The sequence below is a fragment of the Ammospiza nelsoni genome, chromosome 14 (assembly GCF_027579445.1).
Source record: "Ammospiza nelsoni isolate bAmmNel1 chromosome 14, bAmmNel1.pri, whole genome shotgun sequence".
Lineage (NCBI taxonomy): Eukaryota > Metazoa > Chordata > Aves > Passeriformes > Passerellidae > Ammospiza > Ammospiza nelsoni.
Window position 1 is genome coordinate 1538209 of NC_080646.1, and position 20669 is coordinate 1558877.

Consider the following 20669-nt stretch of genomic DNA (forward strand, 5'->3'; position numbering starts at 1 on the left):
GGATATGGGATTACCAAAGTTCTTGGCTCTCAAACCTGTTGATTTCTGTTTTGTTTTCAGCTGCCCAAGATCCCAGATCTGCCCTTGGCATCGGGATCACCAGGACAGCAAAGCTGCCTTCAGCTGGGCACACCTCAAGTGCAGGATCAGGGCCAGCTCTGCCTTTTCCACACATTTTCCAGTGCAGGGCTGATCTGTGCCTCTGGAATTGCTAAAAGGAGCCCTCTGAAGTGGCCTTCAAGCCACAGTTTCATTGATTGGGAATAAATTTCGATCCATTAGGTGCAATAAAAGCTTTTTATTCAATAACCCAGGAGAAAGATGCTTTATAGTAATTTATAAAGCTCAAACCCTTACACAGCCCAAATTGGCACTGAAGCCAAGGGGTGACCAGGAGCAGTTCAGAGCAGGTTCCTCTCCACACAGAGAATGTATTCATTAAAAATATTAATTATTATATGGTAAAGAACACGTTAAATGAAAACAAGGTGGGTTTTGCACATTAACAGATGCATGGCACCAAAGAGCCATGGTCACCTCAACCTGCTTCACCTAAAATCTGGTGCTGCCCATTGTCCTGACAGATTTTGGCATTAATTCATAATTGGAAGTTACTATTGGGAAAATAATCTAGAGAAAAACCCTGCAATGACGGTTAAAGTGCAACTTAAAAAGAAAAAATAGCAAAACCAGCAGCAAGGCTTCAAGTAAAGCCCCTAAACGTGCCACAAAGTTTGATAACAATCCAATCCCAGCCAAGACACTCTGCGTTTAATATTTAAATTAGAATATAAATACTATTTAAATTAGAATATAAATTTTAGAATATAAAACTATAAAACAATAAAATATATTCTTCACTGTGAAGTGTCCACTGCACTGCAGCATTTCCAGAAACACCGAACACACTGTACATTAATTAGAACATGTTTTAGCACACTGATTTAAATCTGACTTTACAGGTTTGGAACTAATATTTCTCTATTATTAATTGCTATTCTGGAACTATCACTTTTGTATTATTGGAGCTCATATTTATATATTATTCTGACATGTTTGAAACTCAGATTTCTGTATTATTACCTAACTTTGTTTAAGCCTTGTTCTTTAAGGAGCTCTGCACTGGATTTAGTTGCAAGAGCCACTGCAAACACAGCAATGATTGAGTGCTGGGCTAGCCAGAGATAAAATTTGAGCAATAAGAATGGTTTATTGCCATGATTTGCTTAGAGATATAAATCTATCAAGTTCTCAGTCCCAAGCACAGAGTCAGAAGGGACGAGAGCCTACAAATAGCCAATCTAGGACTATCTCAAGTAAGTCTATAAAGCTAAACCAGGATATTTATTTCCAACGCTCTAACTAGTAGTCTAATCAGTAAAGCCCTTAAACTTGCAATAATATTTCACTGATGTGTACCAGAGCGTTGCAAGTTATAAAATTTCCAATTTAATTTTACTGCATCCCTCAAGCTGTAGTAATTAGAAGACAAACTCACAGGGAAGCTGTTTATAGCTTCAGGGGTGAGAATTCTGAACCTGTCCTGCAGGTCAGCCATGTCCTCAGGGCTCCCAGATCTAACAGCTGCCTGCAGACCCAGGAGTTTATTGTAGTACTGCAGTAACTCCTCACTCAGAGCAAGGGGGCAGATGTAGATGACGTCCACGTTGGCATCTGAAACAAAGGGGCACAGTGCTCACTGCTGGGACAAGGGTGCCACACTCCCAACAGCAATGCCAGCATGCCCAACCCTCTGCTCACCAACAGCCCTCCCTCATAAAGCACTGCAAATAGAGAAAAATGGGGCTTCACTCCCAAATCTTAGGGCTGTTTGCTGTGCTTCAGCATTTCTCTGCAGGCAGGGCAGTGACCCAGAGGAAGAGCTGCTTCCTGGGATTCAATCTGCACAACATATTGGGGCAGGATTTGGGAAGTGGTGCAGGGGGATTTGTGAGCCCAGCTCCCATTAACATCAATGGGAATTGAACTGCTTGGAAAATATATCCCATTAATGCCAGTAAATTATAAAACTGAGCCATTCAGTTGAGAAAGCTGAGGAAATTGCAATTTTCTACGCTGCCTGGATTTTCCATGGGCTGTTCCTACTCCTGTGCTGCCCACACAAAAGCTCAGGGTGGGGTGTCATTAATAACCATTGCTGGCATGGCAGTGTGCAGGGCAGCACGGTGGGGAAATCTGCTTTTCCTCATGGAAAACAGCTTGGGCTGAAGGGCTGTGTCCACACAGAAGGGAAATCTGTAACACAGGCAGTTTGGGAAAATTGTAACCACTCTGTTCTGCTAAAATATTAATGGCAATAGATGAGCTAATGAATTAATGGGCCTTGAGGCAGTGATAGGCAAAGAGCACTCCAAGATTTTGATCCAAATCAGTGGGAAGCCTTGCATTGTTTTATTGTGCACAAGTGCCAGGGATAACTGCTATTGCATGGAAGGACTGCAGCACAGCTAGGCCTGGACAAGGAAACCCTGAGCCAAATGTTGGACAGTGAATGAGACATCCCATGGCTTGACTTTGTTTTGCCAGAGCTGCAAATGTGAGGCCAGAACTCACCTGAGGCATTGAAGTACCACAGAGCCCACAAGCACAGTGTTTGTATAATTATTTACCAGATCACTATTAAAAATAACTAATGGAAGAGTTCAGCACCATTCACCAGTCACTACTCAAGTGCAAAACTGACAACTCAGGTGAATTTGGGAATAAAAAGCTGCAGCACATTTCACTGCTGTAGCACTGCCCTACAAAGAGAGATAAAGTCTCCTCAGGACACAGGGGGGCTCCAGGGAGAGTTTCACTCACAGGAGATCACAAACAGCAAGGAAATCCTCGGCTTTTCCAAAGAAAAACCAAACTAAAATGGAAAATCTCAGTGCTCCTCTGCCAGGCACAGGTAAAGCACATGATCCAGTCCATAATTTAGTCAATAGTTCACTAGTTTGTATCTTCCTTGTAGTCTATTTTACAGCAGAACCAATTTTCATGTTCAGAAATCAGAAGAAAAATGTTTAATGTGTGACTTTGTCCCTTTAAGTTTCTATCATTTAAGAGCCAAAAAAATCCACATTAAAAAAATAAATAAAAAACCAGTACAGTGGAAAAGAAACAGTATTAGGGCCTAGATAATATATAAAGGCAATTACATTATTATTTTAGGCAACTGTAAATTTCTGGATGTAATATATTTTTGTTCCAAACTTACTAAATGGCATTTATAAAATAATCATGATCCTGAAATATACATGAATCATGTAAAATATGTCATTCCAGGGAACCAATGCAGTTGGTCACTGCTAACTAATATCCTTCCCTGCTTTGCTTAAAAGAAGCCTGCCAGGAAAAAAAACCTCAAACTTTTAAATAGATGCCTTATGCCTCATTTGCTGACTTAAAAGGAAAAAAAAAGGGTTTAAATAAGGGCTTGCTCTTTTGGAGCACATGTTTCTCATGGGCTCCCTCATTTTGGGAGCCCTGAACACTCTGTGGGGCTGAGCAGCTCACAGGAGAAGCTGCTCCACCTCAGCACAGAGGGGCAAAAATATCCGTATTTTTTATGGGTAACATGGCCAGAAATGCCACAATTCTTTCTCAGCTTCTCCCTGCTCTATATTTAATATTAGTAATAATTTTAAAAAGTGTTTGTGCTGTTTCCTTTCAGTGGCAGCTGGGGGAACAACCAGAGAGCAGGGGCTATCACATATCCAGGATGTCAGAGCCTGTGCTCTGTATTTAATATTAATAATAATAATTTTAATATAATAATTTTGTTTGTGCTGTTTCCTTTCAGTGGCAGCTGGGGGAATAACCAGAGAGCAGGGGCTGTCACATACCCAGGATGTCACAGAGCCTCCCCATCTGCAGGTTCTGCTGGACAGCAAGGTCAGGGATGTGCTCACGGATGTGTTGGGAATATCCTGGAAAACAAGGAAAGGCCCCCTCAAACTGCAGTCAGAAACGCCTGGCACAGATTTGGGGGAAAAAAGAAAATCAGATTTCTGGATTCAAAAAAGCTGGGAAAAAACTCCTATTTGAAATTTCACAGCACTCATTGCAGCATTTCTCTGAATTTACTTTTATTACTGATGTAACTTCACATTTTTCTGTCATTTAAATACAGACCTGAATGTTACAGCCCTACAGAGTTTTCTAATTTAACCATGCAGACCATTTTGCTGGGAGTCTTTCATGTTGCTAGATAATTTTTTTTTTTGTAAACACTGGAGAAGAAAAAAACCCTGACACCATCATTAAGCAAGAATCCTGGTAATTTTGTCCTTCACACAGATGAAAGGCACCCAAGCCACTTCATTAAGGAGATGTCTCAGTGCTACCTGCTCACTTTGTTGCAGAGGAAAGGTGAGTGACAGCCTGTCTGAGCCTGGATTATCTCTTTGCAGGTCACAATTCCAGCTGATTCCCTGCTCACGTTCAAAAACACTGCAGGAAACGACAGCAGCACTGTAACTATAATTTTTTGAAGGCTGTAATTTTCAAATTGGTGGAATTCCAAAGGAATTGTGGTGTCTGTGCAAACAGCCACAGCTCCACTGACAAGCACCAGCAGGGATATTAATTGTTTAATCCATCAGGATTAGCCCAAATTTTCAGTATTTGCCATAAAAACGTGACTGATTCAGGAACAAGATCCTTACATTTCCATATATCTGCACAAGGAAAATTATCAGAAGCTCAGGGAAAGCTTAATTTGGCTAAAAACTGCTCAGTTATTTCAGTGCTTTCGTGTAGAGAACAGCAAAGTGGATATTTCAGCCTAATTACAAAGACAATTACTGCAAGTGATCAGCATTCTAAGGTGCTGTGGCAATTGCACACAGAACATCAGAAAATACAGAGAAATTTAAATTACCAGTTTAATTTTTGGTCATTTCTTACCAAACTTACATTACAGTCAGCACAGTGGTACCAGACACTTGGAGAACTCATCTAAGTAAAATATATTGATTTTAGTTTTTTTTTACTCCTCTAGTATTAAGCTACAATAATTAGAAAAAAGCTTGCTCAGAGTATTTAAACTTTAGTCTCAAGGCTTCATTTTGTTCTCCCACCCAATTTTAAGGCACTAGAAATACTGCCTAATATTTTCAAGCCATTTAAAAGTCAGCCTCGGAATGCCGTGATTTCCTTACCCTGAAAACACTGGGTTTTAAGAATAGAGCCAAAAAATAACATGCCAACATCAGTTGGAAAGCCAGCAATTATTTGAAAGGAACAACAAAGTGGCAATTAAATAAGTTAAAATCTGCATTTTGCTCAGGCTCTGCAGATGCAGTGCTGTAGCACTGTACTTTGCACAGGGAGGTTAATAAACCATATTAAGTGACAATATATTAACTTGCACTGGCATGACCCCATTAGATTTAATGAGGAATATTCACTGCTGGTGAATCCTCTGGGCAGGATGAACCACATTCCTCCTGACTCACCTTGAGCATTCCCAGCTCCACAACTGGACACCTGAGAAATCTCATTAAAGGGTTAATATTCCTTTTCTTCCAGTTTGAACAAACCCCAGGCCAAATAAATGCAATATATGGTGATCACAGCCTCATGTTCCAGGGCAGCTGTGCCATCAGTTCTGGTTCCTGGACAAGAAATTCCAAATGGTGCCTGGAATTTGGGATGTGGACAAAGGAGCACTTGGGAGTGGGACTGGGTTTGGCATTCATGACTCCAAAGTGCAGGAGCAGTGCCAAAATAGGAGGAATTAATTCCCCTTCCAACCTCAGCCCTTTAAAGACCCTTTAATTGACATTTCCTTAATAAATTCTGCTCATCTCCAAGTGGCTTCTCCCAACAAAGAATCCTCAAAGGTTCCTTGGAGAACAGGAACAGCAGAGGGGGACAGGACAGAAAGTTCTTGGGCAGGATCTGAAGGGGAAGGAGGAAAAGGAGCTGGGATCACTCACCTGCTGCTCCCTGGGACAGCTCTGGGAAACAACAGCCAAGGTTTCATCAATAAAACTGAATTTTTCTCTGTGCTTGGCACACATTTGTGGCAGTAAATCTGATTTAAAGGTTCAAAATAATTTCTCCTCACTCTGCCTGACAACAATCCTTCAACACTGGATTCTGCTTTGTTTTTTAACTATCCTAGAAATCCCAAGTTTTTGTCTGGGTGAAATAAAAGGAACCATTTGCTCCTCCCAGCAGTACAATTCAAGCCCTTCACCATCCCTTTTCCTGGATTATTTCCAGAAACTTGACATGAATCTGAAACTGTTGTGAAATGAGAAATTCACCCTCCTGCCTCTATCACCATTCCTTGGAATTCCACCTGCAAGGGAAGAAAAATCAGACTCTGATTTGTCCCAAATGCTGAAATCAAGGACACTGAGCAGAGAATTTCAGGGTTTATTTCTGATTTACAAAACTGAACAGAGAAATCACTGAGTATCATCAAACTTTGGTGTCTTCTTGTTAATCTGCTCTGTCCCAGGTTTTGTAGCTTAAAAATTTTTTATGGTAGCAAAAGGTAGTAAAAAATAAAAACACTGCTGAAATCAGCTGGCAATTCACATATTTAGTCCTTTTTGACTGAGCTAAATATTTGTTGTTTAAGTTTTCCAGCTTCCTCTAAGCCTACTCCAATAATTCTTAATTTTAAATTATCAAATGTGCAGGAGCAGAATAATTAAACATAAAAATTTTTTATCGTTACATTTTAGAAGTTTTTAGTGTAGGGATTTTATGTTTTCACCTTTCAAAATTTTAAATATTAGCTGTTCTTAAAATTAGATCAAACCAAAATTGCTCAATGTTAAGACTTTTTTTTGTTGCTGTTTCTCAAAATCAGTCTAAATCTTATCACATCAAAAGAAGGAAAAAATCCCCAAATATTTCCATTATATTTTAATAAACTTATCATTATTTAATCCATGTAAAATCCCTATGGAATACTGGAAATATCCAGACATAGCTGCATTTAATAAAACAAGCAGGAATAACTTTTCCAAACAGCACTTTCAAACCCCTCTTTTAAAGGGAAGAATTAATATTTTTTCAATATTTTAACCTACTTATATAGGTTTTCTAATTTTCTAAAAAAATACCCGCACTCAAATTATCTTTCTTATATTTTCTTCCTTATTAAGGGGGAGATTCCACTCAAATCCTACATCTCCAAATTCCTGTATTTACAGCACAAGGCTGTGAAAATCAGGGCCTGGGCTCCCAGTGAAGTGCTGAAAAAAGTGGAATTTCCCTGGAGTTTTACCATTTACTTAAGAGGTTGAAATAATTTAAAAATCTTCTATAAATTCCCAAATCCAGCAGAAGAACAGAGACATAATGATTAATTTTTGATGTCAGCCTGTTCTGATTATACTGAGGATTATTTTAATACGACTTTGAAAACATCTGGTGTGCAACAACTCTGCTGACTTTGGAATTCACACACCTAATTAATAATTGCTTTTTTTCTGCCTAAATGCTCTCCTCCACGTTTCTATCCAGTTTAGAACACTGGAATGTCTAAATTATTTTTAAATTGACCTGGTTTAAAATAGGATTCAGTCATGATTCAACCTGGGATGGTCACAAGACTTTAGGACAGGTGTAATTAGAAGGAGCTGTTGATCAAATGTATATTTAGGTTAGTCAGTCAGCAGGATCAGGGAATAAAGGGCTATCTGGGCTGCCAAACAGAGTTTAAAACTTATTTACCATCTTCATTAATTCAGGTCTTAACCAATTCACTTTACAAAATCCTGAAGCTCTCAGGTCAATTAATTTGCTGTGTAAATACAAATTATAAATGCAGTTAGAAGCGTTTTGACAAGGATTTCATGTTTTAGGAGATTATCAGTGCATCCTAGAAATTCCCAAGAAATCATCCTCTTAATTTCTCAACACCTCCACTTTGCCATTACGTGGCAGGAACCAGCTTTTCGGCTCCCCCAGTTCATAAATGTAATTAAATAATTACATTAGTGCTAATTAACATGAAACTGCAGATTATTTAAGCGCAAAAAACACTATTCAACTTCTTAATTATTCTTGTTCACACAGCATTTCCTTTTGCTCAGGCGCCCTAGGTGCAAATAAAGCATCCCATCTGCTCGTAATTAGAACTAAATAATTTCAGAGAATGTAGCTTATCATTTTGACTGCACATTTGATTAAAATCAGTGTACAAGCAATATCCTGCCTTATTGCTGCACCAGCACCGGCGTGCATGGGCCCGGCGTTGCCTCTCATTAAAGGAGCCTGCAAACATTATCTGTTATTTCAGAGGGAAAAAAAAAAATACACAACTTTTTAGTTCATTTCATACAGATGAAAGCAAATTACAGCAAATCACCTCTCCACTGAATAGAGGCCCCCACATAATGACTTTATTTGCTTAATCCCCAAATTAAACGGCATTTCGAGCGAGGGCCCTGTGTTATTACTCTCATCATGTCGAGAACATTTTCCTGCCGAGACCAATTTGAATAAAACAAGGGGCCTTCCTTGAACTCAATCAAGGAGTCATAATGTGGTGGGTAATAGAGGTTGCTGATAGATTTGCAGGCAAAAGTGTTATACCTAATGATGGGATATGGATAATAGTCCTCCTGGAGGTCCTGATGCGATTCCAGTTGGCTGCCAGATGCTAAAAATCAAGAAGAGCATTGATCAGTGACAGGAAGCTGTAGTGGATTCATCTAGTCAAACTTCAGCTGTTTTTCCACTGTACAGTTAAGCCAGGCATAAATTATATTAATTGATTTAATTACATACTTAAAACATCTTCCCCAATTAATTTAATTAGGTGGCTACATGAAGCTACTGGCAGGGGAAGATTAGAGGCTGCTCACTTAATTAACAGAATATGAATGAAAAAAAAAAGAAAGCAAACATAAATGAAATTGTGAGCACTAATTAAGAGGTTGTCTGCAAACTTAAATACTTTCTGACAAAGTGGTGACAGGAATGTAGACAAGAGAGGGATTTTTTTTTTTTGCAGCAAATTAAGTGCCACAAGGTATATATAAGGAACTAAGGTAATGCAGTTAAAACATTGATTTTCTGACAGAACCACTGAAGCCAAAGAGAAGGGACATTTTCACCAGAAACACTGCGACAGATTTTGCAGCCACAAAGGCTGAATTGCTGATGAAAGATGAAATATGATCCTTGGACAGGGGGATGCTTACAGGGGAGCAGGATGGGAGCAGGAATGTTTGCAGAGGCAGCGCTGCAGTACCAGCTGCCAGCAGCACACACCTTGGCCCTGCTGCAGAAATTCTCCAGGTGTCTGCGCCGTGCTTCCCTCAGGGCACCCCTCAGCCGTGCCAGGTGACTCCAGGAGCGCCAGCAAGAGCTGAGCACACCTGCTGCCCACTGCTGCTGCTGCCCAGGGCTGGTCACACCTGCTGCCCACTGCTGCTGCCCAGGGCTGGTCACACCTGCTGCCCACTGCTGCTGCCCAGGGCTGGTCACACCTGCTGCCCACTGCTGCTGCTGGCCTGAGCCTGGCACGGGGCTGGTCACACCTGCTGCCCACTGCTGCTGCTGCCCAGGGCTGGTCACACCTGCTGCCCACTGCTGCTGCTGCCCAGGGCTGGTCACACCTGCTGCCCATTGCTGCTGCCCAGGGCTGGTCACACCTGCTGCCCACTGCTGCTGCTGCCCAGGGCTGGTCACACCTGCTGCCCACTGCTGCTGCCCAGGGCTGGTCACACCTGCTGCCCACTGCTGCTGCTGGCCTGAGCCTGGCACGGGGCTGGGACCCCCGCTGTGCCCCCCTGTGCTGCCCCCCTGCCCAGCTCCATTTGGGGTCTCTTCCACAGCTGGCTGATTCTTCATCATGGACAAAATGTCACTTTTGGTGGGATTCTCTTTAAAATCCAAGTCCGAGGTGATTTGTGCCAACTTTTGGCTGTTGATGGTGGCCAGGGGGACAGAGTGGTCTTTGAGGAGCTTTTCTGAGGGTTCCAGAAACCCCACAGTGCTCCCCCAGGAGGAATGATGGAGGTGTTGAAGGGTCAGAACACCTGGAGCTTTCTGGTGAACAGCAATGTCCAAGCAGGGATCCTGGAAGGGTTGAGCTGTTTGTGGGGGCTGTGGGAAGAGAAGAATCACAGATGGGCTGTAAATCAGGGGTCAAAATGCACTTTTTTGTTATTTTTTTATGACTTGATTGAGGGGATTTGTGAATCTGAAATGCACTGATCCTGGTTCTGTCCACCAGAGCCACAAATCCTGCCCAGCTCTACCATCACACCCGCTGCCACACAGAAACCTCCAGGGTCATGCAAAACTCTGAGCAATGTAAAAAAAATACATCAATTAAAAATTAAACTTTACAGATTCACTGGACTAAAATCACCAAGTAACTGCAGTGGCATTCCTGCACTGAGGCTGCCTCCACCTTTCCCAGGAGAATGGGAAACATCCTTCCATAAAAATGCAAATGGGGTAAAGCTTGGAACAGAAACATTCCAGCACTCCCTAACTCCTGGCAACTTCAGCCAGCAACCCATTAGCTCTGATTTCCAATCTAAGGGCACTACACTCACACTATTTTTGGGTAATTATTTTTATTTATTTCAACATCTCACTGGCACTAAGAGAGATGGGGAGGGTATTACAGCTCTGGAGTGAAAGGACACAGGGAATAGCTCCCACTGCCAGAGGGCAGGGATGGATGGGAGTTTGGACAGGGATTGTTCCCTGGGAGGGTGACAGGGGCTGGCATGGATTCCCAGAGCAGCTGGGGCTGCCCCTGGATCCCTGGCAGTGCCCAAGGCCAGGCTGGATGGGGTTTGGAGCACCCTGGGATGGTGCAAGGTGTCCCTGAGCTTTAGGGTCCCTTTCACGCAAAACTATTCCATGATTCCACAATCTCCATTTCTCAAGTTTACTTTCTCATTTTCACATCTCCTCAACAGAACAAAAGTCAAAAAGTCTGAAAAGATGGAGCAAAACTCCAGAGATTTTGTCATAGAACACAGTAATTATCCACAAAAGAAAGAAATGTCCCTTTTCCACGGGGATCAGGAACAAAGAGCAGGCACTGAGCAGTCAAGGTCAAAGTCCCCCAGTCTTCTGTAAATAGAAAGGGAAACACCACATTTGCTTAACTGCAGTGAGGGAAATGGAGATGAAGCATTCAAAAACTCCTTTATAACAGTAAAGATAGTTAGTTAAGCACTGGAACAGATGGCCCAGGGAGGCTGAGGGGTTGCTATCACCCAAAGTTTTCAGAACAGGTTAGAAAACAGCTGTCTGCAATATTATAGGTACAAGTGATTCTGCCTGGAGGTCTGGATAACCTCCTCACATCCTTTCTAAACTAATTTTCTAAGATTCTGTGAAAAAAAAAAAAACTCAGACAAATTCAGGTAGAAGACTTGAAAGAGCAGAAATTGGGAATACACAAAGTATTTGTTATTTTATTTCAGTATTTACTGGATGTGGTTCAAACCCTCCTGAGATTTACAGTCCCTCCCTAAACCAGCCCTGGGGAAGACAATAAAAAAACACAAATAAAACCCTCATTATCCTCACTGAGTGATCCCTTCCATCAGTTACCTGTGTCTGAGGGGGAATGTGCACCTCAGATTGCAACTGCTGAGCTGGACACCTCCACTCTGGCCTTGATCTCCTTGTTGAAACCACGGAGTTGCTGGATGGGAGTGATGGAATGCTCCCTTTACTAGAGGAATATGTGCCATAAACTGCTTCCTTTGGCTTTGGGAGGGTGATGGTGTCTGTGCTCTCAGGGTCCAGCCTGACACTGATCTCTCCTGTACAAATAAATCGTGGATTGCAGTTTTTATCAACTCATTATCAGTTGTTAATTTAACAATGTGGCAAACAGGAGCCTGATCATCTGGTCAAAGTCATGATTCCCAGCACCCAGCACTGGGCAGGGCTTCAGATTTGGGTGCTTAAAACTTGAAATGTGCAGGTAGGAGGAGCCCAGAATGAACAGGAACCAAACCCTCCCAGGGATGAAGAAATCTGATTCCAACCCAGTTGCAAGACACAGGATTTCCCTGTGCTTTGTGCCCTGCAGAATATGGAGAGTGGGAGAGAAAAGCTGGGAGTGAAGCTGGAGGTGCAGCTGAAGGTTGTTTGCAGTGCTCTGTACTCACCTAGAGCTGGTTTCTTGTGCTGCCTGGGGAACTGAGGGCCAGGAGCTGCTCTGGGCACGGCAGGAGGGGCTGGCAGAGCTCTCAGTGCTGCTGGGAGGATCAGCCTCTGGCCACTGGGGCTCAGGGCACCTACAAGGAGATGGAACTCCTGAGCAATTCCAGCTGGGAATGACAAGGAGTTCTTGGCAATGAAGAAAGAATTCCAAGTTCTGCATCAACACCACAAAAGCAGCAGTTTCCTTTAATTGAAAGATTCCTATCTTAAACAGTCAATATTTTACCTTGAAGGAAGGTGAGCTGTGCCTATCAAACTTGATAAATACATGTAAGATATTGCAGCAGTGCTAATTCTGAAATATGTTTGTATATCTATAATTACATGTTTGTATATCTATTAATTGCATTGCTTGTACAATGCAATTTAATATGCAGAATAGATGAGAATCAACTCTTGCAAAGCACAATATAATCATGCAATTCCCACTAAAAACTGATTGCTAAAACAGTGCAAGCCTAGTTAAGACTGGGCAATTAATAACCAGCTGTTAATGATGATAGTTTGAGTGGCATTTAGACCAGAACCTCCACCACACACACGATTCACAATTCAGTTGAACCCTGTGAGTTCCAGAGCTCCTCAGGGTGATGCTCACAGGACACACTCCACACCCTCCACTTCACCCCACCCTTTGTAATGTCTGAAATCACAATTCTTGGAAGCCTGCAGGGGGCAGGAAATTCCATTCCCAAACATCTGCTGGAGGCAGCAGCACCCAGGGCCCTCTGGGACTCACCTTTTGGGGTGTCCCCCTCTAGCAGGGGCAAGGGAGAGCCCAGGGAGAGGAAGGCAGGCAAAGCCCAAGGGCTGGGGGCTGTGGGATCCTTCCCTGCCCTCTGGCTGCACACCTGGGAGAGACAGAACCTCCTGTGACACAGGGAATCTGGGATTTACACATTTACACATCCTCTACTCCTGCAGCAATAAATAATAAATAGAATTTCTGCTGTGACTGTTTCATTAAGAATTAACAGTGCACCACTCCTTTTATTACTTGTGAACATGCTACAGTATTGTCTACTGTTGTTGTTTCAGTCATTGAAAATAAAGTTAATTAAATTTAATTGATGCCTTGTGTACTATTTAATGAAGGGATCTCAGGAAGTTTGTATTTACACTACTCTCCTTAAAACTGAGCAGTGTTTCTTGACAAAACAGTGTTAAAAATATAAAATGCATACAAAAGGCAAGGAAGCAGAAGGAGAAAGAAACAGTTTAAAATATTAGCTTTTAATGAGTGATTACCAAGCTTTTAGTGCAATCCAAGCCATGACTGGGATCTTGGAGCACTGTTGTGTCCTAATTATTGAATAACAGCACCCAGCAACTTTCTAAAAAGAGAAGGAACTCCCAGGAGGGAAATGAGACAGATCCAAATTAACTATTCCAATCTTTCCTCCCAGTTTGTCTAACAGTGCTGCCCACAAGAGATGAGGGAGAGAAAATTTGCACTTTTTATCATCACAGAGAACCTTTCAGAGCAATCCCAGGCCCTCATTTCAGTTATGGCCATTCTGGAACGTTCTGTTCTAAGGGATGGAGGTGGATGAATCCTCACGTCCTGGTGTTCCAAGAAAACAGAAATAACCATGAACAAAGGTTAACTTCATGTCTGCTGCCATGTAAGTGATACTGAGAAAAGGAAATCATAATCCACATTTTCCTGCTCACCCTCAACCCAGCAGTCTGGTGAGGCCACAACAAAAATAGATAAAAAGGTAAGAAATTGAATTAAACAGTGATTCCTCTTCCAGACTGTTGCTGGTGCAGCAGCAGGGCAGCACTGATTTAACTCCTGGTCAGTTTTATCCTAATTGAAATCCCAGTTATGAGGTTTTGTTATGATAAACAGCACATGAAATATATTTGTTTTCATTCTGTTCATAGAGATGGAATAGGCTGCAAGGAAAAGCAGTTCAGGTGCAGTGTGTGAGTTCAAAAGCAGCCTGGAGGCTTGGGGGTTTTGATTTTTTTTTTAAATTGGAGACAGATATTTAATTCTTTTGCGCTGCATCCATTAATTTCTATAAAGTCCATGGCAGGTGTGGTGTTAGAACAAGGGCTGATGGGACAGAAATGGAATTTAATTTAATCTCTCACTGACACTGCCCAGTGCCATCATCAGCAGGACAGGAGCACAGGGAGCTGATCCAGAGCAGCTCCCCATGAAAATGCCAGCCCACCCCTTCACCCCCAGCACCCTGACTGCTGCTCTGGCTCCCTCCTGGAGACCTCAGGGAGACACCAGAGCAAAACTGCCCAGCTGCTGCCATTCTGGGAGTCACTGCCACTAAAATTACACCAACACAACCATAATAAGACCTCAAACATAACATTAAGTACTGCAAGAGAAAGGTTTTAGTTTTAACATCACTGCTTCATCATGAGCACTTCTAAAATTCAGTTTTGCAGGGCTGGAAGGGAGCTCTTAAATTGCAGGGCAGACCAAGGCTGACTTGCCTTAAAATATGCTTGGAGTGTGCTAAAAAACTATTTTTTCATTTCAAGTGCTTCTGAGTGTAATTAACCTGGGACACAAGGAAAACAATTCTATTACCCTTTCTAAAGTGTTTTTCTCCTGTGGATAAACCTCTCTAAATTTTTTTTCTTCTTGCTTCATTTTAAATAGGGCACTTGTTGGAACACCACGGGGATTTTTCTGATTAGTTCTCTATTTGTTTTCTTTTTACCTAGCAATATTTAACTAGAACTTTTTTTTTTGTGGTTTTTTGGTAAATATCTTTGTAAGTATTTTTTCTTCCAGTAAAAGAAACAGAGATTGGTATTAAATACAGAGGAAAGAAGAGTATTGTGTACCAGGAAAAGAGATATGAGATCTGGTAAATAAATATCAGAAAATCTGAGGGCTTGATAGCGATGGGAAAAAAGGGATATAACAGATAGATGGAATGATAAATTAATCTTCTCCAAACTGTCAGATTTGCTGTTAAGAAGTTCCTGCCAGGATTTGATGGACACAGCACTCACCCCTATAAAGGGAAAGAGGAAGCACAGCAAAATAAAACCAATGGAACTAAGGCCACTTTCCAGGATGTCCAGGAGCCCGTCAGGAAAGGGCTTGGAGAGGGTAAGTTTAACTGGAAAAATTTGGAATTGCATCTTTAACAACAGATCTTGTGTTATCCTTACCTTCTCTAAGCTCTTAAAGTAGCCAGAGATGGCTCTGAACTGTCAATTTGGAAAAAATTGAGCTTTGCCCCTTTCCTGACCTCCTGCTCACCCAGAAACCCAGATCCATCAGAACTCCTCCCTAACAGGTGGGACAGAGAACGAAGGGAGAACTTTGGTGCATCCCACATCTGCTCTGTCAAACAGCAGCAGCAGCACAGAAGGGAGTGAGGCAGATAATTGCTGCCTTGAAGCACAGGATGCTTCTCTGGTGGGCAGAGGGCCAGGATTTGTGGGATCAATCCCTGCCTGGAATTCAGGGTGAGCTCCCTCCCTGTCCAGCTGTGAGCAGCAGCCCATGGCATCCCAAGCAGGCACAGAGCTGGCAGGGAACGCTGGGCTGCACACAAACAGCTTCAGCAGCTCTGCCTGCACCCCTGCCTGGCAAAATCACACTCCAGCTCCAATTCCACACGACAAGAACTGGATAAAAACTTCAAACAAATGGTGACCTTTCAAAAGATTAATTTGTTTACCAACAAAACGTTCTGCGTTTGTCAGGAGAGATGGGGTGACCTTCACACTCCCATTTCCAGGTTGAGAGGATGCTGACTGCACTCATCTGTTACCTTAACTCTCTCCCAGCAATTATTTCCTTTTTATTTTTAGTGACAAGAGGATTTTATTCAATCACCGTGCTGCTTATTATGATCCCACACCCTAATACAAATGCAAGGAGCTTCTTTTGATTTACTGTAGTGTGACATCAATTTGTTTAAGTCTCATCCTGCCACCACTGCCAAACTCTGCTTTGGCTGTAACTAGAGCCACGTGCCTGGCTTTAAAACACAATCAGCTCTGGGCCACCAAAAAACCTGGATTTCTTCTACATCTTCCTCCAGTCACTTGAAATGAAAGGAATTTCCCTGCTTTGCTTTATAATTTTGAAAATAAATGCACTTTCAGGGATAAGCGTTAATGATTAGCAGCATGCAAATGCTGAATAAAGAATGAATAATTGAAGATATGATTAGAATGGTTGTGCTCAAACAAGTGAGCTTAAAAAAAGCCTCAGAATCACTGCCATCACCATTAGAGCCACATTAGATAAGATGCAACTCATAAAGGCTAGAAATCATCCCCATATTAAATTCTACCTCATGAATAAATGAAAAGGTTCCTAAGTTTACAGTATAATATACATTTATAAGAAAACAAGGACCCAAAAGTGCCAGTATAATTCTATAACAGAACAGCAGCCCTATGAAAACAGAAGGTAGAGCTTTGAATCTTTTCTACATTGCAGCAGTGCATCAGAATTATTTTTGCTGCAATTCAGATTACTGTTCCTTTGGCTGGATACTCCATGGGAAGTATACATATTTAATAATTATCCACTCATCATTTTTCATCTCTCATCCAGATATAAACTGCAAAAAAAAGTGATGCCCAGTGTGTGTTTCAAACAGAATTACAGCCTTTATTTTAAAATAACTACAGAACTTGGCAGAGGATGAAGCATTACTATTAGACCCAAAAAGGTCCAAAAGGGCAACAGTTAATTGTTCTTAGTTTCTATAATAAAACCCAGCATCAGCAACTTTATAATACCAAAAGAAGAAGAAAAGACATCACTTTTGGTGAAACAATGAAACCCTGACTAATAATTTTTCCAACTAGTGGAATGGCAGGATAATAAAAAGTCCGGGTAGATTTGTGCTTGACCCCTCAGGTCACCTCCAACCCCGACTTTTCAACCTCACAACTCTTTCAGCCGCTCAGCCCTCGCTGGAAACTCCTGAATGGAGGGAGACAAGCAATTAGTTTGGAATTTAATTGGAATTTGCTCGGATGCGGGTGATTTCTGGGGTTTTTTTGGGGAGCCGCTCCTGAGCCCGCGGACAGCGCAGGGACGCGCGCGTACGGACAGCGCCCCCTGCCGGCCGCCCCTTCCGCAGCCGCTTTAATGGAAATTTACCCAAATGAACCCAAACTGTGCCCCTGAAACTGCACCAGATTCATTGGCCTTACCGCTAATAATCATAGGTATCATCGTATAGATCACATAAAATCCCTCCCTTAAGCGCTCCCTTTAACAACAAATGTATCTAGCAAATAGCAACTGCAAAAATTTTACAGCCAGAGAAGGCAGAACATCCCAAACCACACATTGTGCCCTAAAATTTTGAAGAGAATAAATTAGAGAGGAAATACCTGCTTGGATTTTAAGCCTGTCAGCTCCTCAGTAACTGTAAATATGTATCTGGGAGCCTGAGCAATTCACAATTCACATTAAATGTTTGCAGTTTAAATCCCCCACAAGTTCCCTGTGCTCAGTGCATGTTTCAGGGAGAGTGGTAAAACACATGGCTCTCTGCAGCCAGATAATATTCCTCTCTGTGAGTGTTTTAGAGTGCTTCTAAAAACCTATTAGCCATGATGCTTTTTTCTAATTAACTCTATTATCACAGGGTTACACAAATCACCTCTCAAGTCTGGGCAACAGCTTTCCAAAAATCATTTTTTCATAAGTGGCAGCTCACAACTGTGCCATTCACAGATTCTCTTTGTGTTGTTTAAAACCAAACACCCAGAATCTCTCCTAGAGCACTGGGCTTGCTGCAGGATGCTTCTGCCACATAAATTAAATTTTAGGAGAGCATCCCCATGTGAGACCATTGGCTGTGTGGACCAGAGTGCTGTGCTAAATTTGTGAACATAATTGATTCTTTGGAGGGATGGATGTGCCTACTCTTTTTTGGTTTTTTTTTTTTGAAAGCATTCTTTGCTAAAAATATCATCTTTACATTCAACTGCTGCTGAATAATTCCAGAACTGGCAGCAGAACTGAAATTTGCAGTTGCAGGAGGGAAATTTGGGAAAATCAAAACTTCACCTTGCACAATCTGAACACTCCTAGAGCAGGGAGAGGAATGGGCTTTTAGTTCTTGCTGCACCTGTGGTCACATGCAGAAGTCCCCAAGCTCCAGCTGATCTCCTCTGCCTGATTTTCCTGACATTCCTGACCATGCACATCCCTGTTTTTGCTGGATTGGGATCTTGGGACATAAACCTGTTACATTTCAGATCTGTTTTCCCCAGTATCGTATCACCACTCAAAATGTTCTGATCCTTAAATACCCATGTCAAAAAGCAGGAAATTATGAGGAAATAACTTGAATGTGAATATTTTATTTAGGACTAGTAAATATTAACTGTAATAGTGTAAAGCAATGCATACAACAAACCCATAAAATAATAAAAGTTACTTACAGGAGCAGATTTTTTCTTAGCTATAAGTGGCAGCCTGGTCTCATCAGTGGGAAGTTTTAAACCAGCTTTATTCTCCATGTTCTCTGGGTCAAGCATGATTTTAAAATCCATTTCCACCTGCTGCTGAAATAGAGAATAGGGATAATCCTGAAATAACTACACTGGAGCTGAAGTGTGTAGAAGTAGAAACTGGCTAACAAGTTGTAAATTTGCAAAATAATTATAAAAATTGGTATTTTTTGACTCCACACAGAACTGGGCAAACAGCAAAGTGCCTTTGCTTAGATGGAAAACTTTGTAAGGAGTGGAACTTTTATCCAAATGGACACATCAATGCAGGCACAGAACCTGACCATTAGTAAATGAGGAATTAAAAACCCCTGACAGTAATCAGAATTAAAATATAGTTCTTAATGCACTCTGTGATCTGCATGGAATGAGCTCAACTATTCTGCTAATAAAAATAATGATGATTTAAATCCCAATGGGCAGAAAAAGACTTTAAAAGTTTCTTCTTGTTATAAGAAACACCTAAAGCATACCTATAAACCCCAGAGGGATGCCCTATGTTTTTATTACAGTAGAAGTTTCTTAAGTTAAAAATATTTTGGTGCATATTCTTTTGTATAAATGTAAAAATAAATCCAGAAAAATTCCAATTTTTAGAAATAAAATATGCCATAAAAAGTTCAAGAATCATTAGATGTGTACTTGAAGTATTGAAGAACTGTGTTACTTTGTGAAAGCAGTAAAAATGCTTTAATTTATTTATCTGCACTATATATTCTCTCTTCTTTTGATGGTAATTACAAGCAGATGTATCAATGAGATGCTCATTTAGATTTGGGGTTGTAAGAACACAAGTTATTATCCAAGCCAATTACTCTTTTAGCCACATGGCTGCACAGAGACAGAAAGTTCAATTTTCACCTCATCAGTGCTTTTGTGGTATTTATTTTATTACTATAACACACCGTTATGCAGGGAGGAAACTGCTGGTGCTATTAAAACCAGAATTGGGGGAATTGAGCACCTTTCAATTAAAGCAGGAGATGGTTCCCAGTGCAAACTCCTCACTCAGCTGACAGGGAAATGATCAATAGAGAGGGGAAGGTGCCACACAGGATAACAAGAACTGGAACTATTAATAAAAAACCACCTGATAAAGTGGCTTTGTCAGCTTGGGTGGGTGGGAAGGGCCAATTCCACCCTGCATGGATGACACTGGGATCTTTCCCAAATTAAATGTTACCCTGGGCTGGGAGAGGGCTCCTGTCTCAGCTGCTCCTTCTGCTGAGGAGTTTTAACGCTTTCATCATGGGGTGCTCTCAAACCCTGATATCAAACCTTGATATCAAACCCCGATATCAAAGCCTGACTCCACGGCAGCCAGAGCATTATGGGATGCACAGGACACCCAGCAGCCATGGATGTGCAGCAGCATCAGGCTGGGGTGTCACACCTGGGGGCCCTGGCACACCCGTGGGGCTGCTCTGCTGCTCCTCTGCACAGCCAGGGGCGGCACCGGGGGCAGGACCAGCTGCTGCTCACAGGCTCCAAAGTCAGCATTCCTGCTGGGGACAGAAACAGGCAGTGAGCTTCCTAAACACTGCTTGGATTTCACCTGCTAAACCCACTCTGCTTTCACCCACTTCTATCCAAATGACTGCATTTTTATTTAAACTTGCATTTTGCAGAAGTAAAATCACACAAGTTAGCAGAGCACTGCTGAAGACACTTAAAATTGCATTTACACTTGCATATTTTTTTAACTTAAAATCAAAATAGGGAATGACTAAACTAACTTTTTCTAGGTCAATACTCCCATTTGCTTTACATTATTATGTCACCTCAGTTTTTGTGTCCTGCTGCAATAAAACATCTGTTTCACTTACCACTTAGGGGGCTCTTTGGAATTTACTTTATTACCAGCTGAAGAAAGAGTTAACTCTTGGCCATCTATAACACTGGAATAATTTTCAGCTTGTTTCTGTTAGAGGGAAAAAATATGTTTAGCCTACTACAAGGGAAATTAGTTTTATTTAACTTGGTTCATTAGGCAACCAGGTCTTTGCTTGACTGAA

At 41.7% G+C, this 20669-nt stretch overlaps 1 protein-coding gene across 1 annotated transcript in view; it reads right to left on the reverse strand.

The window, feature by feature from the left end:
- The window catches only part of IQCH (IQ motif containing H), a 61209-nt gene that overhangs the window by 28965 nt on the left and 11575 nt on the right, over positions 1-20669 (reverse strand). Inside the window, exons 5-15 of the mRNA XM_059482581.1 lie at positions 20481-20575; positions 20048-20156; positions 18586-18705; positions 12920-13031; positions 12126-12254; positions 11560-11774; positions 9745-10059; positions 9250-9441; positions 8569-8635; positions 3852-3935; positions 1499-1674 (exon numbers count right to left, since the gene is read on the reverse strand). Coding sequence (XP_059338564.1) covers positions 1499-1674; positions 3852-3935; positions 8569-8635; positions 9250-9441; positions 9745-10059; positions 11560-11774; positions 12126-12254; positions 12920-13031; positions 18586-18705; positions 20048-20156; positions 20481-20575 — 1614 coding nt within the window. The remainder of the gene's footprint in view (positions 1-1498; positions 1675-3851; positions 3936-8568; positions 8636-9249; positions 9442-9744; positions 10060-11559; positions 11775-12125; positions 12255-12919; positions 13032-18585; positions 18706-20047; positions 20157-20480; positions 20576-20669) is intronic.